This window comes from Lactuca virosa, chromosome 5, assembly GCF_052849685.1.
Source record: "Lactuca virosa cultivar CGN04683 chromosome 5, Lactuca_virosa_CGN04683_v6, whole genome shotgun sequence".
In the NCBI taxonomy this organism is placed as follows: domain Eukaryota; kingdom Viridiplantae; phylum Streptophyta; class Magnoliopsida; order Asterales; family Asteraceae; genus Lactuca; species Lactuca virosa.
Genome location: NC_136430.1, coordinates 108,693,735 through 108,715,338, shown reverse-complemented (window position 1 = coordinate 108,715,338; position 21,604 = coordinate 108,693,735). Strand labels below are relative to the sequence as shown.

Below are 21,604 nucleotides of genomic sequence, written 5' to 3'. Positions count from 1 at the left end.
AATATTTTCCTTATAAAAAGTCATGTAGTCTTAAATGTCAAGACAGAGAATATGTGTGTGTTTTGTACTTATAATGTTCATAATGGTAATGTGTTTCCAAAGAAAATCCAATATTTTCCTTATTAAAAGTCATGTAGTCTTAAACGTCAAGACCGAGAATATACAAGTATTTTTCCATACTTAAAGTAATTCATGCAAGTTTAAATCGGCATAAACTCGTTTAATTTAGAAGTAAAACCCCTTTTCATTTTAGAATTTTTCCTGTAAACTTGAAAGATTGTTAACTCCCTATGTGAGTCGCTATAACCATACTACGACAGGATCACCTGCTGCGACGTTCTTCAGGCGTCGATCGGACTTATGCAAGCAGCATGGGTGTGGGTTGTCAATCCCAATATAGATCTATACACAATTATCACGCTCTCCCTACAAGAGACTCTGGTTATAACTAATTCAGGATTTTCTGTGGTACTTAAGAGTACCCCGAAGGAGAATGTCTCACAACTTACGTTAACTAGTTTACATATAGTTTTGAGTATAAAACCTCTTCCGTGGAGGAAGTGAAATCACCTTTTATGAAAATACATTTGTGATATAAATCCATAAAGTATTACTATTATAGTTTATCAAGTAGTATATGAAAACCCCATTTGCTTTGAGAGTAAAACCTTTTCCATGTATTATGCTTTTATCGAAAATTCATAAACTATACTTAATGTAGTTTATTATATGTGTTCGAAATGAATGGAGGAAAAACCTTAACATGAATGACTAATTTATGTTTATAATGATAAACTAACAAGAATGCATCCAAACATTGAGAAACTTATCGTTATGCACTTTGCTCAACATACTACAAAGTGTTGTTAATATGGTAAACTATGTAACTAGTTTTTGTCCTTTCTGCACTGTTTTGAAATCATCATAGAAAAATCATACGAAGTCGAAAACTAACTTCGTAAACTCTGAGAGTTTATAAAATGTGTCTAGTTTATTCATAATTTTTATTATGATTTTTAGAAGTCTCTAACTTATGTGAAAGTGTTCATAATCACAGACTGGTCCGAATTCGTTTCTGAAATGATAGGCAGTTTTGTAAAAATCACCATAAATCGTACAAAAATCATATGGAGATGTGCAAGTAGTCATTTTAAAGGTATAAACCTGAAATACTTGCATATTAAACATTTTTTAAAGATATTAAGTTTAAGTTGGGTAAAACAGTTCGTGAACAGGTCACAACTTTTCTGTTGTAAGCTGTCAAGTTGAGTTTTGAATATGTTTTGGTATTTTAACTTGTATTCCCCCCTGAAAACTGAAGAAAACTAGAAAATGTAGGGGTATGAACTCACCTTGAGTGATTTCTTGAAGAGTGGAAGGTTGAAGATGATGAGGTTCAAGTCTAGATCACTTGATGAACACACGAAGTTTTGGATGATCCTAAGAACGATTTTTGGTGTTAAGATATGAGTCGATGATCCAAGAGTGTTATGAAAACATGTAATAGCACTTGAGTTAGAAGGAAATACTTACCAATAAGTGAATAAATGAAAGTTGAGAGAAAATAGGCCCTCTTGATGGTTTAAGAAGTGTATAATGTTTGATGGCGAAGCAAATGATCAAGGAAATCCCAGGCATTTCCTTATATGGAGGGTTGCTGGAGCAAGTGGCTAGGGTGAAGGGATGTTTGTCTTGGTTTGTGTGATGTGGATAAGGTTGGACCAATGAGAAAGTGACACATAGCAGGCAAGTGGGCACACTTGACCCACTTGTGGTGTAGGATACTCTTCTTAGTGTAAAATAATGATTTATAATTAATAAATCCTTGAAAAATAATTAAAATAAGAGTTCTGGGGGTTAAAAATGATAAAAATATGAATTTGGTGAAAAAATCCCGTCAAAAACGGGCTTAGGAGGCGAAAGTAGTCGAAAACCGGCATTAGGGACCGAACCTGCGAGGTTCGGCTCTTAGGAGTGTGAGAACCAAGAGGAGGGGAGAAGGAACCGAGAGAATGAGGGGAAGACCGAAGGTCCGAAGTGAGGGTGCGAGGGTTCGAGGTCTCGGATGGGTCTGCTGAGCTTCGGTCTGCTGAGGTTTCGGTCCGAGATGCTTCTGACAAGTTCAGTTCTGACAGGAGGTTCGGCTCCTAAGAGGTTCGGCTCCTAAGAGGGGTTTTAGTCCTATATAACTGTTTTTCGAGAAATCTTTCCGTTTTGCTTGATTTTTGACCAAGTTAAGGGTCGGGATGACCCGGATGACTATAAAAAGTTTGAGAGAGATTTTGGGAGAGATTTGGGAGAGATTTCACATACTTGGAGAGATTTCACATACTTGGAGAGATTTGGGAGAGATTTCACATACTTGGAGAGATTTAGGAGAGATTTCACATACTTGGAGAGATTTGGGAGAGATTTCACATACTTGGAGAGATTTGGGAGAGATTTCACATACTTGGAGAGATTTAGGAGAGATTTCACATACTTGGAGAGATTTGGGAGAGATTTAACCTTAGCCATTATTATTGTATAAGCTCGTAATGCAAGGTTCGTGAACCCCGTTATGCTTCGTTAATGATCGTTTTAAGTCTCCGAAAGGGTCGTTAGTCGTGTTTTGATGCGTTTAACTCCCTTTTTAGGGTTTTTACATTGTTAACACATAGATTCTTCGAGACACTTGAATTTTTCACATACAAATACACATTTTTATATATAGAGTAACTTTTTAACATATAAGTACTAGTTAAGTTTGACCGGTTTGACTTGTTGACTTTGACTTTGACTTTGACTTGAATTTGACGGTTGTCACATACAAGATTGAAAATACGGGTTGTTACAACAAACACCATCGATCCAACCCTTAATGTTACTTCTTTTCATCCTATGGTCACCCGTGCCAAACACGGTATCTCCAAACCCATCCATCGTCTTAATTTGCTCACCTAAATCGAATCCCCAACTCCTTGGTCTTACTTACATGCTTTAAATGATCCTCACTGGCTAAAATCCATGCAAGACGAATACAATGTTTTTATGGTTAATACAATATGGGTTCTTATACCATGACCTCCGGAGGGTAACATTATTCGGTCCATTTGGTTGTTTAAAAAGAAGCAAAATGCGGATGGTACTTTAAATAGGTATAAAGCTTGGTTGGTTTCAAATGGAAAAAGCCAACACCCCAACATTGATTGTGATGAGACCTTTAGCCCTGTAGTCAAACCGGCTACAATTCGGACTATTCTTAGCATCGCTGTCTCTCATCTTTAGCCAATTCATCAGCTTGATGTGAAGATTCATTTCTCCATGGTCACCTTCAAGAGACAATCTACATGCACCAGCCCCTGGCTTTCGTGATCCGAATGGTCCGAATCATGTATGTATTCTTCAGAAGTCGATATACGGTCTAAAGCAAGCTCCTACAGCCTGGTATCAGCGGTTTGCTCAGTATGCCATGCATATTGGTTTTTTACTCAGAGTCGTTGTGACTCTTCTATATTTGTGTATCGCTCTGAGCAGACCATGGCATACTTGTTACTTTATGTTGATGACATTATTCTCACAGCTTCCTCTCAGGCTCTTTTACAATAGATTATTTCATCTCTCAACAAGGAGTTTGATATGAAGGATGTTGGGACTCTTAACTATTTTTTGGGAATTTCAGTTCATCGCACTCACTCTAGCATGTTTCTTAGTCAAGAGAAGTACACTCTTGATATTCTTCAAAGGGCTAATATGCTTTCATGTAATCCATGTCGCACTCATGCTGACACTCAGTCCAAGTTATATGCTTCCAGTATTCCAACTGTCGATTCAACGTTATTTCGCAATCTAGCGGGCGCTTTACAATATCTTACGTTCATCCGTTCCTGATATTGCATTTGATGTTCAACAAATGCCTTTACATGCTTGATCCCCGAGAGCCACACATGTGATCAAGAATATTACAGATGAAATGTATATCTATAAAAAAAAAAAAATACAATGACTCGAAGGCATTGGACTTATAGAGATAGGCTCGGCAAAAAGACAGTTTTTTAAGTAAAATGATTAGTTTTGAAAGAATAATATAAGGTTTACTAACGTATCTAATAATCTAATAATATGCAATTTAGAGAAAAAAAACATTTGTAAATAAATAGCTAGTGACCACCTTTTTATGGTCACAAAATTTTTTTCATTTTCAATGACCACTGTTATGTTGTCACAATATTTCTATGTGAAGGTTAGGTGCGTTCAAACATTTGTGACGATTATTTTTGGTCACTAAGTCTCCAATGCAGTGACCATTTATATATTTGGTTACTAACTTTGTTACCCTACCAAATTTAGTGACGACCTAAACTATGGAGACTAAAGGGTGTTATTAGAGACTAGATTTTCGGTCTGACACTAAAAAATCAGTCACTAAAAAAGGACTTTTCTTGTTGTACTATACAGGTCTAATACCTCCTTTGTTCTATAAAATCGCAATATTTTATTTTCAACATTAGAGTGGATAATTTGTTAATCTAGATATAATTTTTATCACCTCTTTATTTAAAATTTTAACGGCAATGAAATATATTATGCATTTCCTTACTTTTAGTTGTAATGGTTACATCAAAGTTTGTAATGGTTTAACTTTTTTTCACTTTGAAATAGTCAATCCATTGATTTTGTGATCATACATTTTAAAAAATTATGTAAAACCCAGGTATGTATCGTAGAAGCGTTTCCAAAATCAAAAAGAACCGATGTAATTGCTACCGACTCCGGTTCCTTAATGAGCTTTAAAACTTTTAAGGTAACGTTTGGTATGTGGGACTGGACGGGACAGAACAGAACAAAACTATTTTAAATGGTGTTTTGCATTATTAGAACATGGATAAGATGGGACAATGACCAAGTCAAATGGGACTAAAGGGATTTAAATTTAGTCCAACCCAAAAGAATAGAACAATGTGGGACGAGAACCATTGGACAAAAATACCCTCAAGTAAAATGTCACGTTCTCTTCTCCTTCAAACTGTCATTTCTTTTGGACGCTTTACCTCTTCACCATCATCATCTTCAAGACTCCAACAATGTCAAAATTTAAATAGTAATACAACATCATTATTTTTTATGTTTCGAGTTCCAATTTATTCCTCAAGAAGATTTCGAAGGACCCAACACAAAATTATCAAAGACACAAAACTTTTCCAGCATTAAATAGTAATTGCATCGATTTTACTTGAAGGGTTTGACTCCACGTGTTTGCAAGTGCAACTTTATTTGTTTGGTAAAAAAAATTAGATTACTAATCGCTAGGAGAAAACTTGAATTTCATTTTGTAAATTATCCATGGTTAGTTGTACAGAGGAGAGGAGACGCAGAGAAGAAGGTGAAAAAGTTAGTGGGTATTTAGGTTCTTGCGTAATCTTCAAAACATACACACTAATATATATATATATATATATATATATATATATATATATATATATATATATATATATATATATATATATATATAAACCTTTAAATATAAAGGCATTTATTAAATTTGTATTACATATCTCATTTATCGTAGAAACAATTTGGTAGCATTCAAGGATAAATTGGTAATTTTAACTTGATTTGACATCAGGTTTTAATCTTACCAAACGGCTATACAAAAAGTTTGTCCAGTCCTGTTCAATTCTGTCCAGCCCTGTCCAGTCCTATCTAGTGACATACCAAAGGCTACCTTAGCAACTAGTATTTAGATGCATATTGTTCTTGATTATCAGAGGTTCACTTCACTAACATTGTTTTCTTTATGTATTCTTACAAAGTTGTGTGAATGAAAGATGCTTATTCATAAAAAGGGAAATCTAGAAAAGTCCCAAACTTTTGGAAAAACTTTCAAAAAAGTCCTAAGCATGCTTAATTGTTACACTTTTAAGAACAAGCCATGTAACAAGGAATATGTATATGTAACAGTGATGAATTTGAACATGTGATTTCCTCCCTAGAAAATGATGATAAGATACGTGTGTTTTTGAATAAGGTCGATCAAATCGATACCCAACAAGTATGAAAGCATTTGCAAAATTAAATATTACATTTTTTGGTTTATTTGCAAGTTTATTTTTATTTTTATTATTTTTTCTTGGAACGGCGGAATAATATAAAACTAGCAAGAAGCTAGAAAGAGAATTACATCAAAATAGTAGCAGAAATAGGATTATGAAGCCAACAAGACCAACTAATCTTGGCTTTATTACACCTACTAGAAATCCAAACATAAGATTTATGAACAACATCATCAAAAATCATAGATTTCTTTGGCGAATCCGCTCTGAAAATAACATCGTTCCTGAAATTCCAAATGCAACAGAAGGCAGTCAAGATCACAACATCAAAAGCTTTGCGCTGACCAATACGCCTGATGGTAGTATCAGCCCATTTGAAAAGAGAATCCACAGTCAACTGGGAAGGGCAGTTAACACCCCACCAAATCGCGATACGGGACCATAAAGCACATAAATCAGAACACTCAGTAAAAATATGGTCAACAGTCTCCACTCTAGAAGAACAAACAGGGCAAAGAATAGAATCCACCATGATGCCCCTATAGGATAGGCGTTCTCTAGTAGGGATACTAGACAATCTGATCCTCCAAGTAAGAATGTTGATCTTAATTGGAACCCAATTATTCCAATTACAGAAGTACCTCCGTTACTAAGAGTATAACCATCCAAGAGTTTTCGAGCCGAAGAAATAGAAAAATTATCTGACACGTCGATAACCCAACCCAGTCTATGTGGAACCGGCCTGAGATGGAAATCCTGCAAAAAACAGATAAGAGTATGCCATTGTTCCTGTTCCGCTCCACCTCTAGGGTCACGTCTAAGAGTATTGACACCCCAACCCAAAGACAGCCTATCTGTAATAGAAGCATTTCTATGCAAATCCAACGCATAGATTCTAAGGAAAGAAACAGACAGAGGCGTATCATCTCTCCAAACATCATGCCAAAAAGAAGTGCGAGTACCATCACCAACTCTGATAGGTCAAACAGATTGAAGGTCGATATCTTTCTGGCGTAACTGAGCAAACATACGAACGACCCCTCCCCAGGATCCATGGCCAGTAAAAGGGAATTTCAAGTTCCTGCAAGCACCATCCAAACCATATATAGATTTTATCACTTTAACCCACAGGAGGTCAGGGCAATGATAAAACCTCCACCACCACCGAAAAATCATAGCTCTATTGAAAGAGAAAAGACTACCAATCCCCAAACCCCCATCATCCCTGGAGGTTAAAACTTTGTCCCATCTAACCCAATGCATGCGACGCTCATCACTATCAGCACCCCAAAAAAATCTCGCCCTTAAACTTTCAAGAACCTTCAAAACCGAAATAGGAGCAAGGAAAATAGACATCAAGTAACTCCCTAAAGAACCCAAGACAGACTTCACCAAAGTAAGAAGACCTCCAAATGAGAGACACTTATCCTTCCAGTTAGAGAGCTTGGAACGAAACCTATCGATCATAGGGGCCCAAGAGGATTTTCGAGTCATAGGCTGACCCACCGGGATTCCAAGATGAAAAAAAGGGAGCATAGAGGCTGCACAACCAACCCTGTTAGCCACCACAAGAACATTGGAAAAAGAAATTCAAACACCAATCAATTTACTTTTAAGTAAATTGATTTTAAGACCAGAAGCCAAGTAAAAACATCTAAGGATACGAAGGAGACAGTTAGCGTTCTCAGGGTCCCAAGGAGTGATCAACATAACATTATCTGCGTACAGGAGATGAGAAATCTCGATTCCTGAAATAGAAACTCCTCTGAGAGCATTCCCAGCACGAGCCCTCATCAAAGCAATGTGAAGACCTTCCATAGCCAAAATAAACAGAAAAGGGGATAAAGGGTCACCCTGTCTCAACCCTCGGTGAATTTGAAATTCATCAGTCGGGGATCCATTAATCAGCACAGAAGCTCTAGCAGTGGATAAAAGCTCCTTAATCCACCGACACCACGTGGACCCAAAACCCATAATGGACATAATTTCCAATAAGTAGTCCCAAGATAAGGAGTCAAAAGCGTTCTCAAAGTCGACCTTGAGAAGCATCAGAGGATTATTGGAAGACTTACTCCAAGTAACCAATTCATTTAGGAGAAAGGGACCATCCAGGATCTATCTACCCTTGATAAAAGCAGATTGCTCAAGGCTAACGACACTATGTATAACTTCCACTAGACGATTAGCCAGAAGTTTGCCAATAATTTTGTATTGGCAACCTATAAGACTAATGGGTCTATAATCTTTTGGAGTCTTAGGATCTCTCACTTTTGGAATGATAGTGAAAAACGAAGCATTACATCCCTTGGGTATGACAGAGTGATGGAAAAAGTGGTGAACAAAAGCCTCAACATTAGTAGCAACAAGGTCCCATTATCTTTTAAAAAATCCAAAGGTAAACCCATCAGGGCCAGGGACTTTATTAGAACCACAGTCCCAAACAGCCCTTTTTATCTCCTCACGGGAAAAAGGGGACTGCAAGTAATCAACCTGCGTTTGGGATAAGGTACTAAAGAGAGCATCATCAGTTACCGGTTTCCACGAAGAATTCTTCTGAAATAAAGACTGAAAATAATTGTGAAACCCTTCTTTAACCTTGACCGGATTATCCACCCACACGTCGTCGATCATCAAACCACGAATGGCAATTTGTCTCCTTTTACGATTAAGCATACCATGGAAAAATTTAGAGTTCTCATCCCCTTCAATGCCCCACTGAATTTTAGCTTTTTGAGCAAGATCAACTTGAATAAGATGATCAAGATCAGACATCTCCTTCAATAAAGAAACTCTTTGTTCTCTCAAGTTGGCAGAGCCTTCATCCTCCATGAGCCTAATATCAATAGACTCTAATAAATCTTGCAAAATTTTCCTTTTATTACCCACCATAGCCCGGTGATTGGAGTTCCACTCCCTGAGTTTAGATTTAAGAAATTGAAGTTTTTTCTTAAAGATAACCCAAGGGTTAGTCAACTCCGTCTCCACCATCTTGGTAGCCCAAGCCTCCCGAACAATGTTATCAAATCCCTCCATATCAAACCCAGAATGAAATAAGCGAAAAGGAGTTGGACCATAATCTACTCGATGCTCCAGAAGAAGAATAGGGCGGTGATCAGGAATATTCTTTTCCAAGACCATAGCTGAAAGGTGAGGAAAAGATTCCAAAAAGCCTTCCGTAACCAAAAATCTGTCAAGCTTGCTAAATTTGGAACCCCATTTATCACTCCAAGTAAATCGAGGGCCACCCAAAGGAACGTCGACAAGATCAAGAGAATTAATAAAATCATTAAAAACTCTAGCAGAAGACATATTAAAAATTGTACCCAATCTCTCAGACTCGTTTCTAACTTCATTGAAGTCACCCATAACAATACATTCCCCCGTAGAGTTAGAGATAAAATTATAGATTTCATTCCAAAGAAGTCTTCTATTACTAATCCCTTGCGGAGCATAGACAACTATAAAATTCACTAGGATACCCGAACGAACCCAAACCGCTTCTATAACAACAAATCCGGCATGAATGGAAAAACGGTTTTGTGAAATCAAATCCACATCCCAAATGACAAGAATACCCCCAGAAGCTCCACGGCATGGAGAAAAAGTATGCATAAAGGAAGAATTACCCCAAAATATCTAGCCATAACTAAGTCGATGCTCTCTAACTTAGTTTCTTGAATAGCTAAAAAATTGATTTTATGACGATTACAAAGATTTTTTATCCAACTTCTCTTATCACCTGAGCCCGCCCCTTGGATATTTATTGATAAACAATTCATTTTGGAACTTGCCTATCAACGTGCCCTTTTAGAATTTCTGTAACACGATCCATACAACCGTCCATATTATACCCCAACGTTTCTCCCATAGCAATAGTTTTTTGTAATTCATTTAGGAATGAATTATTTTTTTCCAATGCCACCTGAAACACTTGGGCTGTTCCCTGAAAACGAAACCCGCTGGTTTGAGAATCCCGGTGGATGCGATAGATCCTCTTCAGAACAGTTAATGCCCGAGACTCGACCATAAGCTCCAGAAAAACCCAACGGTTTGCTATTTTACCGGTCCTTGGGAGAACAAGTTTCAGTAAAAACAACATTCGTGTCACTTATTTTCAGATTTTCTACAGTTGCTTTCCGAGGATGATTTGAGAAATAAGGAGTTGAGGTTGTCGAGGTGGCGTCCGGAGCATCAGCTGAAGCAGTTGTCGCGTTTTTTACAGCAAAAGTTGTTGTTGTCGCAATCTTTGCAGCACCAGGGGCTGTTGTCGCATACTTGACAGCATCAGTGGGAGTTTGTGTTGCTGCATGCATGTCTTCAGCCGGTGTAGAGGGTGGAGTTGGGTCGTGATTACTGGGATTCTGGTGACCAGCATGAGCGAGACCTGGGCCAACAACAGGAAGAGATTCCTGTGATGTTGAGTCTTCATTTGTTGGGATAGAATTCCGGTTTTGCCCCTGGGGTGTAACTTTATGAATCTTGGTTATTTTTTAATTTCCTCTTCTTTATCCATTTTTTTCATAACATCATAAATACCAAAAGGATCAAATGGGGCCTCTTCCTTATCAATTAACGAGTCATTGCTATTGCTACCATCATGATCTTGTTCAAATCTATGTGTCGCGTCACCACTATCATTGTCAATGTTGTTGAATTCACATACGAATGTAGGATTCCAACCGGGAGCTTCTTTGATACGAATGGGAAAATTTTCACCATCAGTGCTAACTTTGATTACTTCAGAAATTATGCCAAGAAACGAGGTGATAATACAAACACGTGACTTGTAGACATCTTCACCAATGTTGTCATCAAGATGAGCAATTGTGCCCCATTTGGCTAAAATATGTCTAAAAGAATTCTTGCTCCAAGCGCGAAGAGGAAGACCTTCAACATCAACCCACACAATACGATCAGATGGCACGAAATTTTTATCTCATTTTCTTTTTTCAGTGATCCAATGATTAACTGCATCGTTGGTCAAAAAAAATTTACAAGCTTCTTTGGATTTGAATTCAAACATCACCCACAAACCACCCACATATCTGATAATAAAGTCATCAAAACCTTCATCATGGCATAACATTCCCAGGTTGGGAAGAGTATTAAAGTCACGGGCCTTGGCTAAACACGCAAGTTTTTTATTATGAATAACAAAATTCCCAGATTCAAGAACATTGGCAGTTTCATCTTTGTCAGGAGATGAAAACTCATTGTTACCACCTCTTACTACATTTGCATATGAAACAGGTAATTTCTCCCAATTCTTCACCTCCTTAGGTGGTTCCATATAGGAGTTGGTTGCTTTCTTTTGAGTACGAGGAGCAGAGGCAAACAATTTTTAATATCCAAACCAAACTTCACAAAGTTTTTTAATCATAAGATCAACATTGACATTACCCAGAAATCTAACAAAACCAAAGCGTTTCCCCATTCGTGACAGCTTTTTGGAGATGAATACATCACAAATTTTTCCTAACCGAGAGCATGCACGCCAAATATCGGAATGTATAATGTATTCTGGGAAATTTGTGATATAGAACGAGTGTGAATCAGACCTGGATGATGCATGGACTGTTTCAATAGAGGCCTTGTGAACGTTATACTTATTCATCTTCCAACCCTCGCCAAGCGTAGAACGAGAATGATTAGAGACCATTGCAACGATCAGATATCGGAAGAAACTGCACCAGAGATCTTCACCAGAAGACGATCAAACCCACGAGAAAATAAATAGAGATAACACCCCACTGAGGAAAGACGATCAGGAGATAAATCAGACCTATGCCCTGCCGGCGTTTGCACCCGCCGGAGAAGAAGGGCTGAGTCGGAAAGAAGCGTCGTCGATCACAGGAAAACCTTAATTTCTAAAATAGCCCTGAAATATTCACGAACTTCAAACCCCGATTTCTACTTTGTTTCTCCAACCTTTCTTGCTATTTGCAAGTTTATTTGTTGCTTATAAATATTTCTTATTGTGGGTGATGAGAGTGTATGTAGCTTTAATGTGGTCCCTTTGTAAAGTTCTACTTAATACTCCAAGGTTATGAACATATAGATTGCGTATATACCCATAATTAATTCCAGATCTTTATATTTTGCTTTTACATATGCAAACTTACAAAAATTACATAAAATGTGTAGGGTTCCGTATAAGATTTCCTAAGTAGAAGTATTTTTTTTGGAACCGGCAAATAGATTATATAAAAAAGAGAAAATATGGGAAACAGAGTTGCAGCCAAACATCAGTGGCAATACAAAGTATCAGAATAGAAAACAGAAAAGACGTACAACTAAAAGAAAAAAGGGCATTGGGACCAATTTGCCCAGATTAAATTCATCTTGATTCCCCTGTTCTTCACCTAAAGAAAGGTCACAGATTTGACATACTCGATGACTTTTTCGGGTGGTAGCTGGTTCTTTTTGAAAACTTTTTCATTCCTTGCTATCCAGATTCTCCATAGTGTAGAGTAACAAATTGCCATGAATATATTCCGCTTTTTAGTACACGTTCCCCATTGATTGGCAAAGTTCAGGACATCCCAAGTAGAAATATTGTCTGCGTAATCGAGACGGATGCCATATAGGGCCAAGGTAGTTCAAAATGTTTGGAAACTTCACTATAGTAAAAACTACAGACCAATATCACTTTTTGAAGTTAGGAAATTATTTAAACAAAATGGATCTCATTGACTTTCCACCTTCTATGTTTCACCTATGGTGGCTCAACCAAGTTAGGAGCTCTAATTAAGTAAACAAAAAAATTATGGCCCTTCAAGTAAGCAAACATTTTCAAACTTGAGACCTTTAGTTTTATAAAACAATGTTTTTACCACCAGGTCAAGCTTCAACTTATCTTTGTAACCCAAGAAATACGTATATATACATATATAATAGAATAAACTTTAAAATTGGAAGCCCTTTAGAATTGGGGTCCTAAGCCCTTGTTTAGTTTTGCAAAGGGTAGAGCCGCATCATAATTTCATTCTTTTTTTATCTCATCTTCTAGTTTGTTATTTTCCATGCAATGTAAATATCATTAATATTGTTAATCCTTTACATCAAATTTCTATAAATATCAAAATATGTCAATATAATAATATAAACACTAATTCTTCGTTAATAACAAATAGATTTCATGTAAAAAATTGTTGTTGACCTTATATATCCCACAAGAAAAGAAAAACTAATATCAACAAAATCCCACAAGAAAAGAAAAACTAATATCAACAAAATATTTAATTTTCACCTTATTTTTTATATTTTTTTATTTTTATTTCTGTTTAATATACATAATAATAGTGGTCAAAATTCAATTGATTTTAAAGTTGAGCATAATTGATATATCTATCCAAATTCAATAAAAAAAATTTGTTTGATTAAAATCCAATAATTACATATATTGTTTTATTTTATTTATATAGACATCAATCTAAATCTAATCCACGTCATTGATTAAATTTTAGGCTCGGGTTCGGATTAGGGTTATTAACTCAATCTCAAGTCATCATATTAACGAGTCGACCTTGAGGACTTTGACTCTCGTTTACATCTCTACGTCTAGTGTTCCTATTACCGAGTTTTTGAATGACTTATTAATTAGTTTTGTTCTTCGAAAGAGATTTTCAGAAAAAATTAGTTTAGAGGAAATTGTTCAATACTTTAAAAACACAAAAGGTCGATGACTTCCACTTTGATAAGCGAATATTGCATCTTAATTATTTTGTTCAAATTTTGATGTCATATCGTAGTTTACACGCTTGTGTTTTTAAGTTTTGCTACCGGCCCCCTAAGTTTAATGTTCCGCCCCTGTATGCGATTAAAAGTCAATTGTGTGATATTCCTTATGTGTTCACAGGATTCACCTGGCTCTGCATTTTGTTAAATATAAAAATCCATGTACTTTTTTCACACGAAACAAATAATATTAAGAAACAGCCCTGACTAATAACAAGTTGCTAGATGAGGCAGCTTTAATTAGGATTCATTGTATATCAGTATACATATATAAGTTTTGAGACTGGTCACTAACTAAAAATATAAACAATCAAGTGAGTGATGATGGTGAGTATCTACAAACACGTGCTTCTTTGTAAACAAGCCCAGATCGACAAAAATAGCCATTTGTCGGGCTACAATGTCTATGCTCCGAGCACACACATTCACCTTCCAAACCACACCCATCAAAGTCCTCCCCTTTCTTTCCAAACAACAACTTATCCGACCATTCACTCGAGAACATATTCTCCGGATCCATCTTCGTTTTAGCTGCCACGAACCCATTAAACCCTTCGTACTTCTTCTCCACCTTCGAAAATGCAACTTTCCTGTTCTTAGCCCAATGTGGCCTCGCACCATACTTCAAAAACGCCATTTGCTCCATTTCTTCCATCACATCTTGGTTCAGCCTCGGCGTCGTTTCTGAGTCAGCTCGATAGTAGTTGAAGTCGACCACCACTGAATCAGTAGATTGACCTAAATAAGCAGTTGATGCCTTGATGAAACGTATCAGAAGTCCGTTGTATATGTCTACGCCACAAAAGTTGTCGGGATTTAGGTCTCGCAACTTCTTAACATCCAGAATGAAGTCCCTGAACTTTCGCGCAGGGAAGATGGCGGTGGTTTCGTAGAAGAATAATCCGTCGATGCGTGGGTCCCATGCACAAGTGTTTGCGATATCTTTAGATGATGAGTACAAGCATGAACCTGAAGTTTGCATCTTGCCTTGACGGCCGATGACTGGATATCCGGTGAAGATTAGGTTGTTTTTTAACCCGTTTGCTATTAGTTTCTTGTAGGTTATGAAAGAACTCGCCATTGCACATTTGCCCTTTACGTTTTTCGCCTTTTCGAGCTTTCTCTCTGTTAATAGATCAACATATAATATTTATTAAATGGGGGTTTTGTGATTGAATTATACCCGAAAAAAAATTCAGATTCTTGGAAGTGTCATACCAGTGGCTCTTGTAGATTTAGAGACGACAATGAGATTAGACTGGAAACCAAGAAAGTCGTTGTTGCCATCGCCCTTCGTGGTCATCGGAACCCGATCATCGTATCTGTAAACCGCCGTGTGTTTGGAAGGATACCATGTGATGTCTCCAAACTCGTGAGCCTTTGCATGGCTCATGAATGCGTCTTCCAAACCACCATCGTCGGTGAAATTGAAGGTGATGCTTCTCTTGAACCCTTTCACCAAACTTAGTGTCACCTTGGAGATGATACCCAAGGTGCCTAAAGAAACTTTGGCAGCATTGAAGAGTTGATTTTTGGCATCCAAATGAAGAATCTTGGAAAACCCTTCATTTTCTTTAGCTGGGACCACCATATCGATTTTCATCACATGATCGTGAACTGCTCCGCCTTTGCCCCACCATGAGCTGCCGTGAGCACCAGTACTTATCACCCCACCCACACTAACACCTTCCCAGTAAGGCGCAGCTACCAGGCTCAAACCTGCATCTTCCACTTTATTTATCAAATCTCGGAGACTAACTCCGGCGTCGGCAGTCACTGTGAGTGCAGAAACATCAATATCGATGCCGGAATTGTAGTTTTGGGTGCTGATGAGAACTGAGGAGTTTCCGGCGGCAGGACAGGCGAATTTAGGTATGGTGTGGGAGAATTTGGATACAACTTTGAGTTTAAGTTTGTTTTTGGCTGCATTGGCTACGATTGAGAGAAGTTGTTGTTGGGTGGTTGGGTAGATGACGTTGGAGGCACGACAGTCTTTTCTGTCACCCCATACACCGTAGGAGTTCTGGAGGGTGCAGCCGCTGGTTCCCGCGGTGCATTGGATTGGTGGCGGTGGTGGGTAGGCGGTGATGGTTGAAACCCACAAAATTAGAAATAAGAGCACCACGATTGTAGTGTTAGCCATACTTACGTAAGTTGAAAAACCGAAGGGTATTTGATGATTTGAATTTGAAGATGCGTAGGTTCAACTTTATATATCACTGGTGCTTGAAGGAAAGATATAGAGAAGTAATTGCTACTCTTTCCTAATTGAATGCTATTTCATATCACTGAAATAAAATAATAAAAAAATATTCATCTCTTTTTCTCTTTTAAAGCATTATAATCATATCAACTTTTTATCTTCGGATTATGTCTCAAGATTTAGAGACTAGAGTTTATTACTTTATATATACCTTGTGTAGTATAGCTGTACATTTAAATTTACACCAATGGGCTTCTGGCCCAGCGTTATTCGGTGTTGCCCTTTCTTATTGAGGTTGAGGGTTCAAGTCTCGTCGTAGATATAGATGAATTTAAGGTGTTGTTTAGGAGTATGTTAGATTTGTCGTTTCAAAAAAAAAAAAAATTATTTGTACAATATACCATATTTTATGTGTAACTATTTAATGGGTTGAGATTGGTATATACTTTCGTCTCATTATATAAATTGGTAAAAACAAAATATTATTATATAAATTAATGAAGATGTAAAAAACGATTGCATAAATTGATAAGATAAAGTCACTCGTTATCAGATTAGTTATTTATGAAACGTTACGCTTATGTTTTTCTTTAATCATTAGTTATATCTTTGATATGTATTTACTATATTACTCTGATACAATTATATTTAATAGATACGATGTTATGTCTAAGTATACATTGTAATTTCCGAATTTATGATTATCTCTTTATTGTTTGCAAATTGTTTTATAATTTATAAATTTTGATTATATTCGTTTAATAATATGCTTTATTTTGTCTTTTAGTTAAGTTGGTTATGCATAGAATATTAATTTTCCTTCTGATACCCATTTGTAAATTTAGCTTTTGGAGCAATTGGGACTTACATTTTCTAAGATAAATTATATTTAAAAATCTATCTTTTAGTGATTGGTAAATCGAACTCTTTTATAATATGGAGTTTGTTCTTTAATTGTTACTTTTAGGATTAATTCATTTATAAACAAGAAATTCACCCTATTACTATAATGCTTGGAAACACTACAAAAAAAATGCTAATTAGTGACCAAAATGAAATGGTCACTAACAATAGAAAGGATCGTCACTAAACGATTTAGTGACCAGAATCCCAGTCGTCACTTTTCGTCACTATAGGTCCGTCACAAAACCGATTTAGTGACCAAAACATATAAGTAGTCACTAAATAGTGACTAGAATATCTTTGTCACTAAATCAATGACGACCAGTTTCGTCACTAAATGTTGTCACTAATCAACAGAAGTCGTCACTATTTTGTCCCACTAGTGACCATACATAGTCGTCACTGGTTTATCCAATTAGTGACCATAAAAATTCGTCACTGTTATTCAATTAGTGACTATACAAAGTCGTCACTGGTTTATCCAATTAGTGACCATAAAAATTCGTCACTGTTATTCAATTAGTGACTATACAAAGTCATCACTGGTTTATCCAATTAATGACCATAAAAAGTCCGTCATTGATTTTTGACCCACTTAAGTAACTAGTCAATGGTAAAATATACTATTATTCATTGATAAACAAAAATTATTCTCAAATTTAAACAAACCCACAATAGCTAAAAACGAAAAGCTTGGGGAAAATTATTTTCCATTTGGTACAGTCTTAAATTATCATGCAGACATACAACTTTTCAGCAAATTACACAAAAAAACCAAATAAAGAAAAGATTCAACTCTTCCTAGTTTTTTTTACAATAAATGCCTTTACATTCTCTTGATCCTTTCAGCAACGTAGGTGAAATGGTATTGCAATACATTAATCTATTACTCTTTCAAATGATGCCCAAACAAAGATGTTATCTTAATCTGCAATACATGTATGTGATTTCAGTTAACACAATTTACTTTTTTTACTTGACAAAAATCCATCAATCAAAGAAACTTACAAACTTACAGCAGTCAAAGCTTGGTTAGAGCTCTTACTCCAGAAAAGCCACTATCTGTTACTCCATACTGAATTTCATATTCATAATTAGAACTAACCCCATTACATACTTCATTCCTTATCAAGAAAGTTTTGACTTAATATAGAACTTAAAAGACAAATAAAACTCACAATTGATTAATCAATATAAAAAAGCTAAAAATTTAGTGTTTTTGATGCTGATACCTGTAATGCGAACCATTGGTTCTCTTCTAGAGATAATTGTTGCATGTGTCCATCACAATTGCATGTTTTTTGGCACCAATATTTGACTGAAATTTACAAAAAGGGCTAAATCAAGACCATTAATAATAACAAAAAAAATCAATCAACAATGATATTTATAAAAAATGGAATGTTGGAACCATACTACAAGATAAACAATCTTACTTGAACACGTTTAAATTCTCTTGCAACAGGGATCAGTATATGGTCCCATGCTGCAATATAATCTGCATCACCACATTTTCCATTCTCCCATGGAACATTTATATTGTATCCTTCACCTTCTCCATCACCCTTCATGTCATATGATCCATCATCACCACAGGGATAAAAAGTCCCATACTCATCCCTCGCATTATTTATAGTTTTAAACCAAAAAAGTTTTAATAAGAGATTATTATTAATATTGGAAACTAATCATTTACCTGTGTACAGAGAAGAACAACACTTGGGAGTCCTTATAGAAGGTCTTTTGAGTACCATTTCCATGATAAACATCCCAATCAACAATTAGTATCTTGTTAATACCTAATTCCTGCAATATACATAAGAAGAATTAATTTAGATAATTCATAAGATAGTAGTCAATGGTTGATTTGACAAACTGTATGTATCATTGCATTGAATATTGATCACTCTTACTATGGTGTCCAGGAGGTCTAACAATGGCAAATGCAGAGTTTAGTTCCCCTTTTGCAACTTTTGCAGCAACCTGTTGAACAAATCGTCAATTAATATGACACTTGATTGCAGAAATGTAAATGTATAAGAGCTTAAATCAGATATGAGCTTCTTACATCACATTCACATATGACCCATGTTTTGAAAACCGGACCGGTTCGACCGGGAACCGGTCCCTGATACGGTTCTTAAAGGCCAAAAAACCGGTGTTCATGTGAACCGGTAAAAACCATTACATAATAACAAGTTTCTTTCAGGGTCAAATCATTCACATATTTTTCAGGTGCCTCATATTTCCCTTCAAGGTCAAATCATTCCCATATTTTTCAGGTGAAAAAATAAACATTGTAATTTGTTGTTCAACAGTTTTACCTCAACAAGTACTCTTCCTTTCTTCTTCTTAGCATCTCTCTCCTGTTTCTTCAAAGCATATTTGGAATCTTTCCTTCCTCTCTTTCTATCTGCTGCCACCTCAGCATCATCATCTTCATCTTCATCATCCACTAATCCATTTATAGTTTAACTAATAATTAATAATTAATAAAATAAGTCAAGAAAATTACAAAATCGCCCTCGACTTACCATCGGAACCGGTTGGAAGACCATTGTAATCCTCCATATCATCTTCCTCTTCATACTCGCCTTCAACAAATTCCGTTTCCACCTGTTTTCCAGAAAATATTTACATTTATACAAAATAATTAAAGAAAAAAACAAAAGGGTAGTTTGGGAAAAATAAATTCTACTAACAAACCTTGTACTCTTCATTAACATCCTTTTCTGGTCCCTCAAATTGTTCGATAAACTTATTAAATGCTTCAGCATGAACATTAACTATCTCACTACCATAAGTTCCATTTTTTAAACGCTCCAACAATTCCTTTTCGATATTCTGGACAATAGAAATATTAATTATTAAAATTATGAAAACATTTTATTAAAAAAAAATAAAGCTGAAATATTTTATAAGTTTTTAAAAATAAAAAATTAAACCTTGTCCAATACTGCTGCCTTTTCAGCCTTTTCCTCTCTTCTAGCTTCTCACTTCTTTTCTTTTCTTGGACTTGTCATTATCTTTTCCCTATGAAAGTTTATATATTTTGGTTAATTATAATTATGGAAATAGAACAAATAAGATATTTTTTTTAAAAAGAAAAAAAAAAAACCTTATTTTAAGGGCAAGCTTCCTCATGCGTATACGCATTTGTGTCATTTTAGTCGACCGTTGTTTTGCCTTGTGTACAAGAAACTTTGGCCAATACATCTGTTGATTTTAACTCGATTTTAATTTTTAATTTCATTTAAAGAAACTCAAAAGGATATAAATGAAGTTTTGTACCAGATTTTTGTCGATGATTTCAAGGGCTTTTTCGTAATTGCGAGGCAGTTTCACTCTTTCCCACAACTTGTTTGGCATATGAGCTCTCTCTATGGTTTTCATATACAAGTAAAAGACTCCTGCAAAATAGAAAGTTATGCATAAAGTATATAACCAGATAATTTTACTATAAAAATGACAATTTTACCCCTAGGGTTTAGGGTTTAGAAAAATACCATCATGATCACGGATGGTTGCATAACGACTATTGGCTAGTGGACATGAGCTTCAGTTACAAATTCCAGTTAAATTGTACTCATTTCGGCAAAAAATTCCAGCAGTAATTCTGATAAAATAAATAATAAAAATAAAATAAAAAGTGGGATGAAACAGTTTTAACATTTAGGTAACTTTTCAGCACATTAATGACAAAATTGCCCAAGACTTACTTGGCCATATAACTGCAGTGTTTATGCCTGAGAACTTGCCATATAACCTCATCATTCTGCATTTTGACTTTGATCAGTATAAAAATATAAAAACAACAGACATTACAAAATAACAAGTTTGAGGAAGGAAATAAGAATTAACCAGTGAAAGTGAAACTAGGAAGGTAAATGTTTTTACTTTGATCAGTTACTTTCTGACTTCCACGAACAACTTGCACAACATCCTTTAATGACTTCTCACTTAACTGCAAGTTGCTGAACAATTGCTTTCCAAACCTCTTATCCAAAGGGAATGCCAAAACAAGACGTTCAACAGAAACAAAGTCATCTCCCATTTCTTTTTTATAATTTCTTGCATTTTCCTTCAAGATCATCAGTTGTTAGCTGATTAAGGGCTTCTGCTTGAGACTCCATGGTCATAACTAACAGGACATCAAAAAAAAAGTTAGAAAGGCATTCATGTCTTTTGTTTTGTTTTAAGATAGAACATAGAAAGAAAGAGAACTTTTTTCATCCATCTTCTCAAATGCTGAAAGGGCACTGTTTGTATTCACATTCCCCAACATTTCACTTATTTTTGTTGTAGTTCTATACAAAAAAAAATACATTAACTCCAACAAGTTATAGCAAAATCTCAATGTTATTAAAAAAATAGGGAATGAAAACAAACTAACTTTGCAGACTGTTCACGTGCTTTGAGAGTATCTTTCTTTGACACATGATTTGTTTAAATAACAACAGATGAACAGATACACCTCAGTTTTATCTGTTGTTAAATATAAATAATTTTTCATTTTGGATGTTCAAGTAAACACATGATTTGTTTAAATAACCATATAAAATGCTAAACTTTGTGCGAGTAGAGAGAGAAAGAACCTGAATAAACTTATGCTAGCAAATTAAAGAGTTTAGGGTAGATTGACCGACCTCTTGAAACACTTGAGCCTAATTTCCAGTAAAGTGAATCCATCCAGCAATAATTGAAATCAGACACACATATTTAGGCAGTT

The 21,604-nt window shown here is 35.7% G+C and overlaps 3 protein-coding genes and 1 pseudogene across 4 annotated transcripts; all 4 read right to left on the bottom strand.

Moving 5' to 3' along the window:
* Positions 1 to 6,156: 6,156 nt before the first annotated feature.
* On the bottom strand, positions 6,157 to 6,564 carry LOC145111602 (uncharacterized). Its single transcript, XM_079047867.1, has one exon. It carries the CDS (start codon positions 6,562 to 6,564, stop codon positions 6,157 to 6,159), a length of 408 nt encoding a protein of 135 aa, XP_078903993.1.
* Positions 6,565 to 8,405: 1,841 nt separating this feature from the next.
* On the bottom strand, positions 8,406 to 9,341 carry LOC145111601 (uncharacterized). The gene has a single exon (XM_079047866.1). The coding sequence runs from the start codon at positions 9,339 to 9,341 to the stop codon at positions 8,406 to 8,408; it is 936 nt and encodes a 311-aa protein (XP_078903992.1).
* Positions 9,342 to 13,995: 4,654 nt separating this feature from the next.
* On the bottom strand, positions 13,996 to 15,926 carry GULLO3 (D-arabinono-1,4-lactone oxidase family protein). Its single transcript, XM_079049371.1, has 2 exons — positions 14,988 to 15,926; positions 13,996 to 14,894 (listed from the first exon to the last, which is right to left on the bottom strand). Exons 1-2 carry the CDS (start codon positions 15,910 to 15,912, stop codon positions 14,080 to 14,082), a joined length of 1,740 nt encoding a protein of 579 aa, XP_078905497.1. The 5' UTR covers positions 15,913 to 15,926; the 3' UTR covers positions 13,996 to 14,079.
* A 1,613-nt stretch (positions 15,927 to 17,539) lies between these two features.
* LOC145115783 (uncharacterized) lies at positions 17,540 to 20,656 on the bottom strand (annotated as a pseudogene). Its single transcript, XR_013711706.1, has 14 exons — positions 20,595 to 20,656; positions 20,382 to 20,491; positions 20,167 to 20,285; positions 19,994 to 20,091; positions 19,821 to 19,908; positions 19,582 to 19,719; positions 19,410 to 19,491; positions 19,200 to 19,330; positions 18,811 to 18,858; positions 18,572 to 18,681; positions 18,312 to 18,495; positions 18,108 to 18,193; positions 17,892 to 17,950; positions 17,540 to 17,803 (listed from the first exon to the last, which is right to left on the bottom strand). The product of XR_013711706.1 is annotated as an uncharacterized LOC145115783 (transcript).
* Between the last annotated feature and the right edge of the window lie 948 nt (positions 20,657 to 21,604).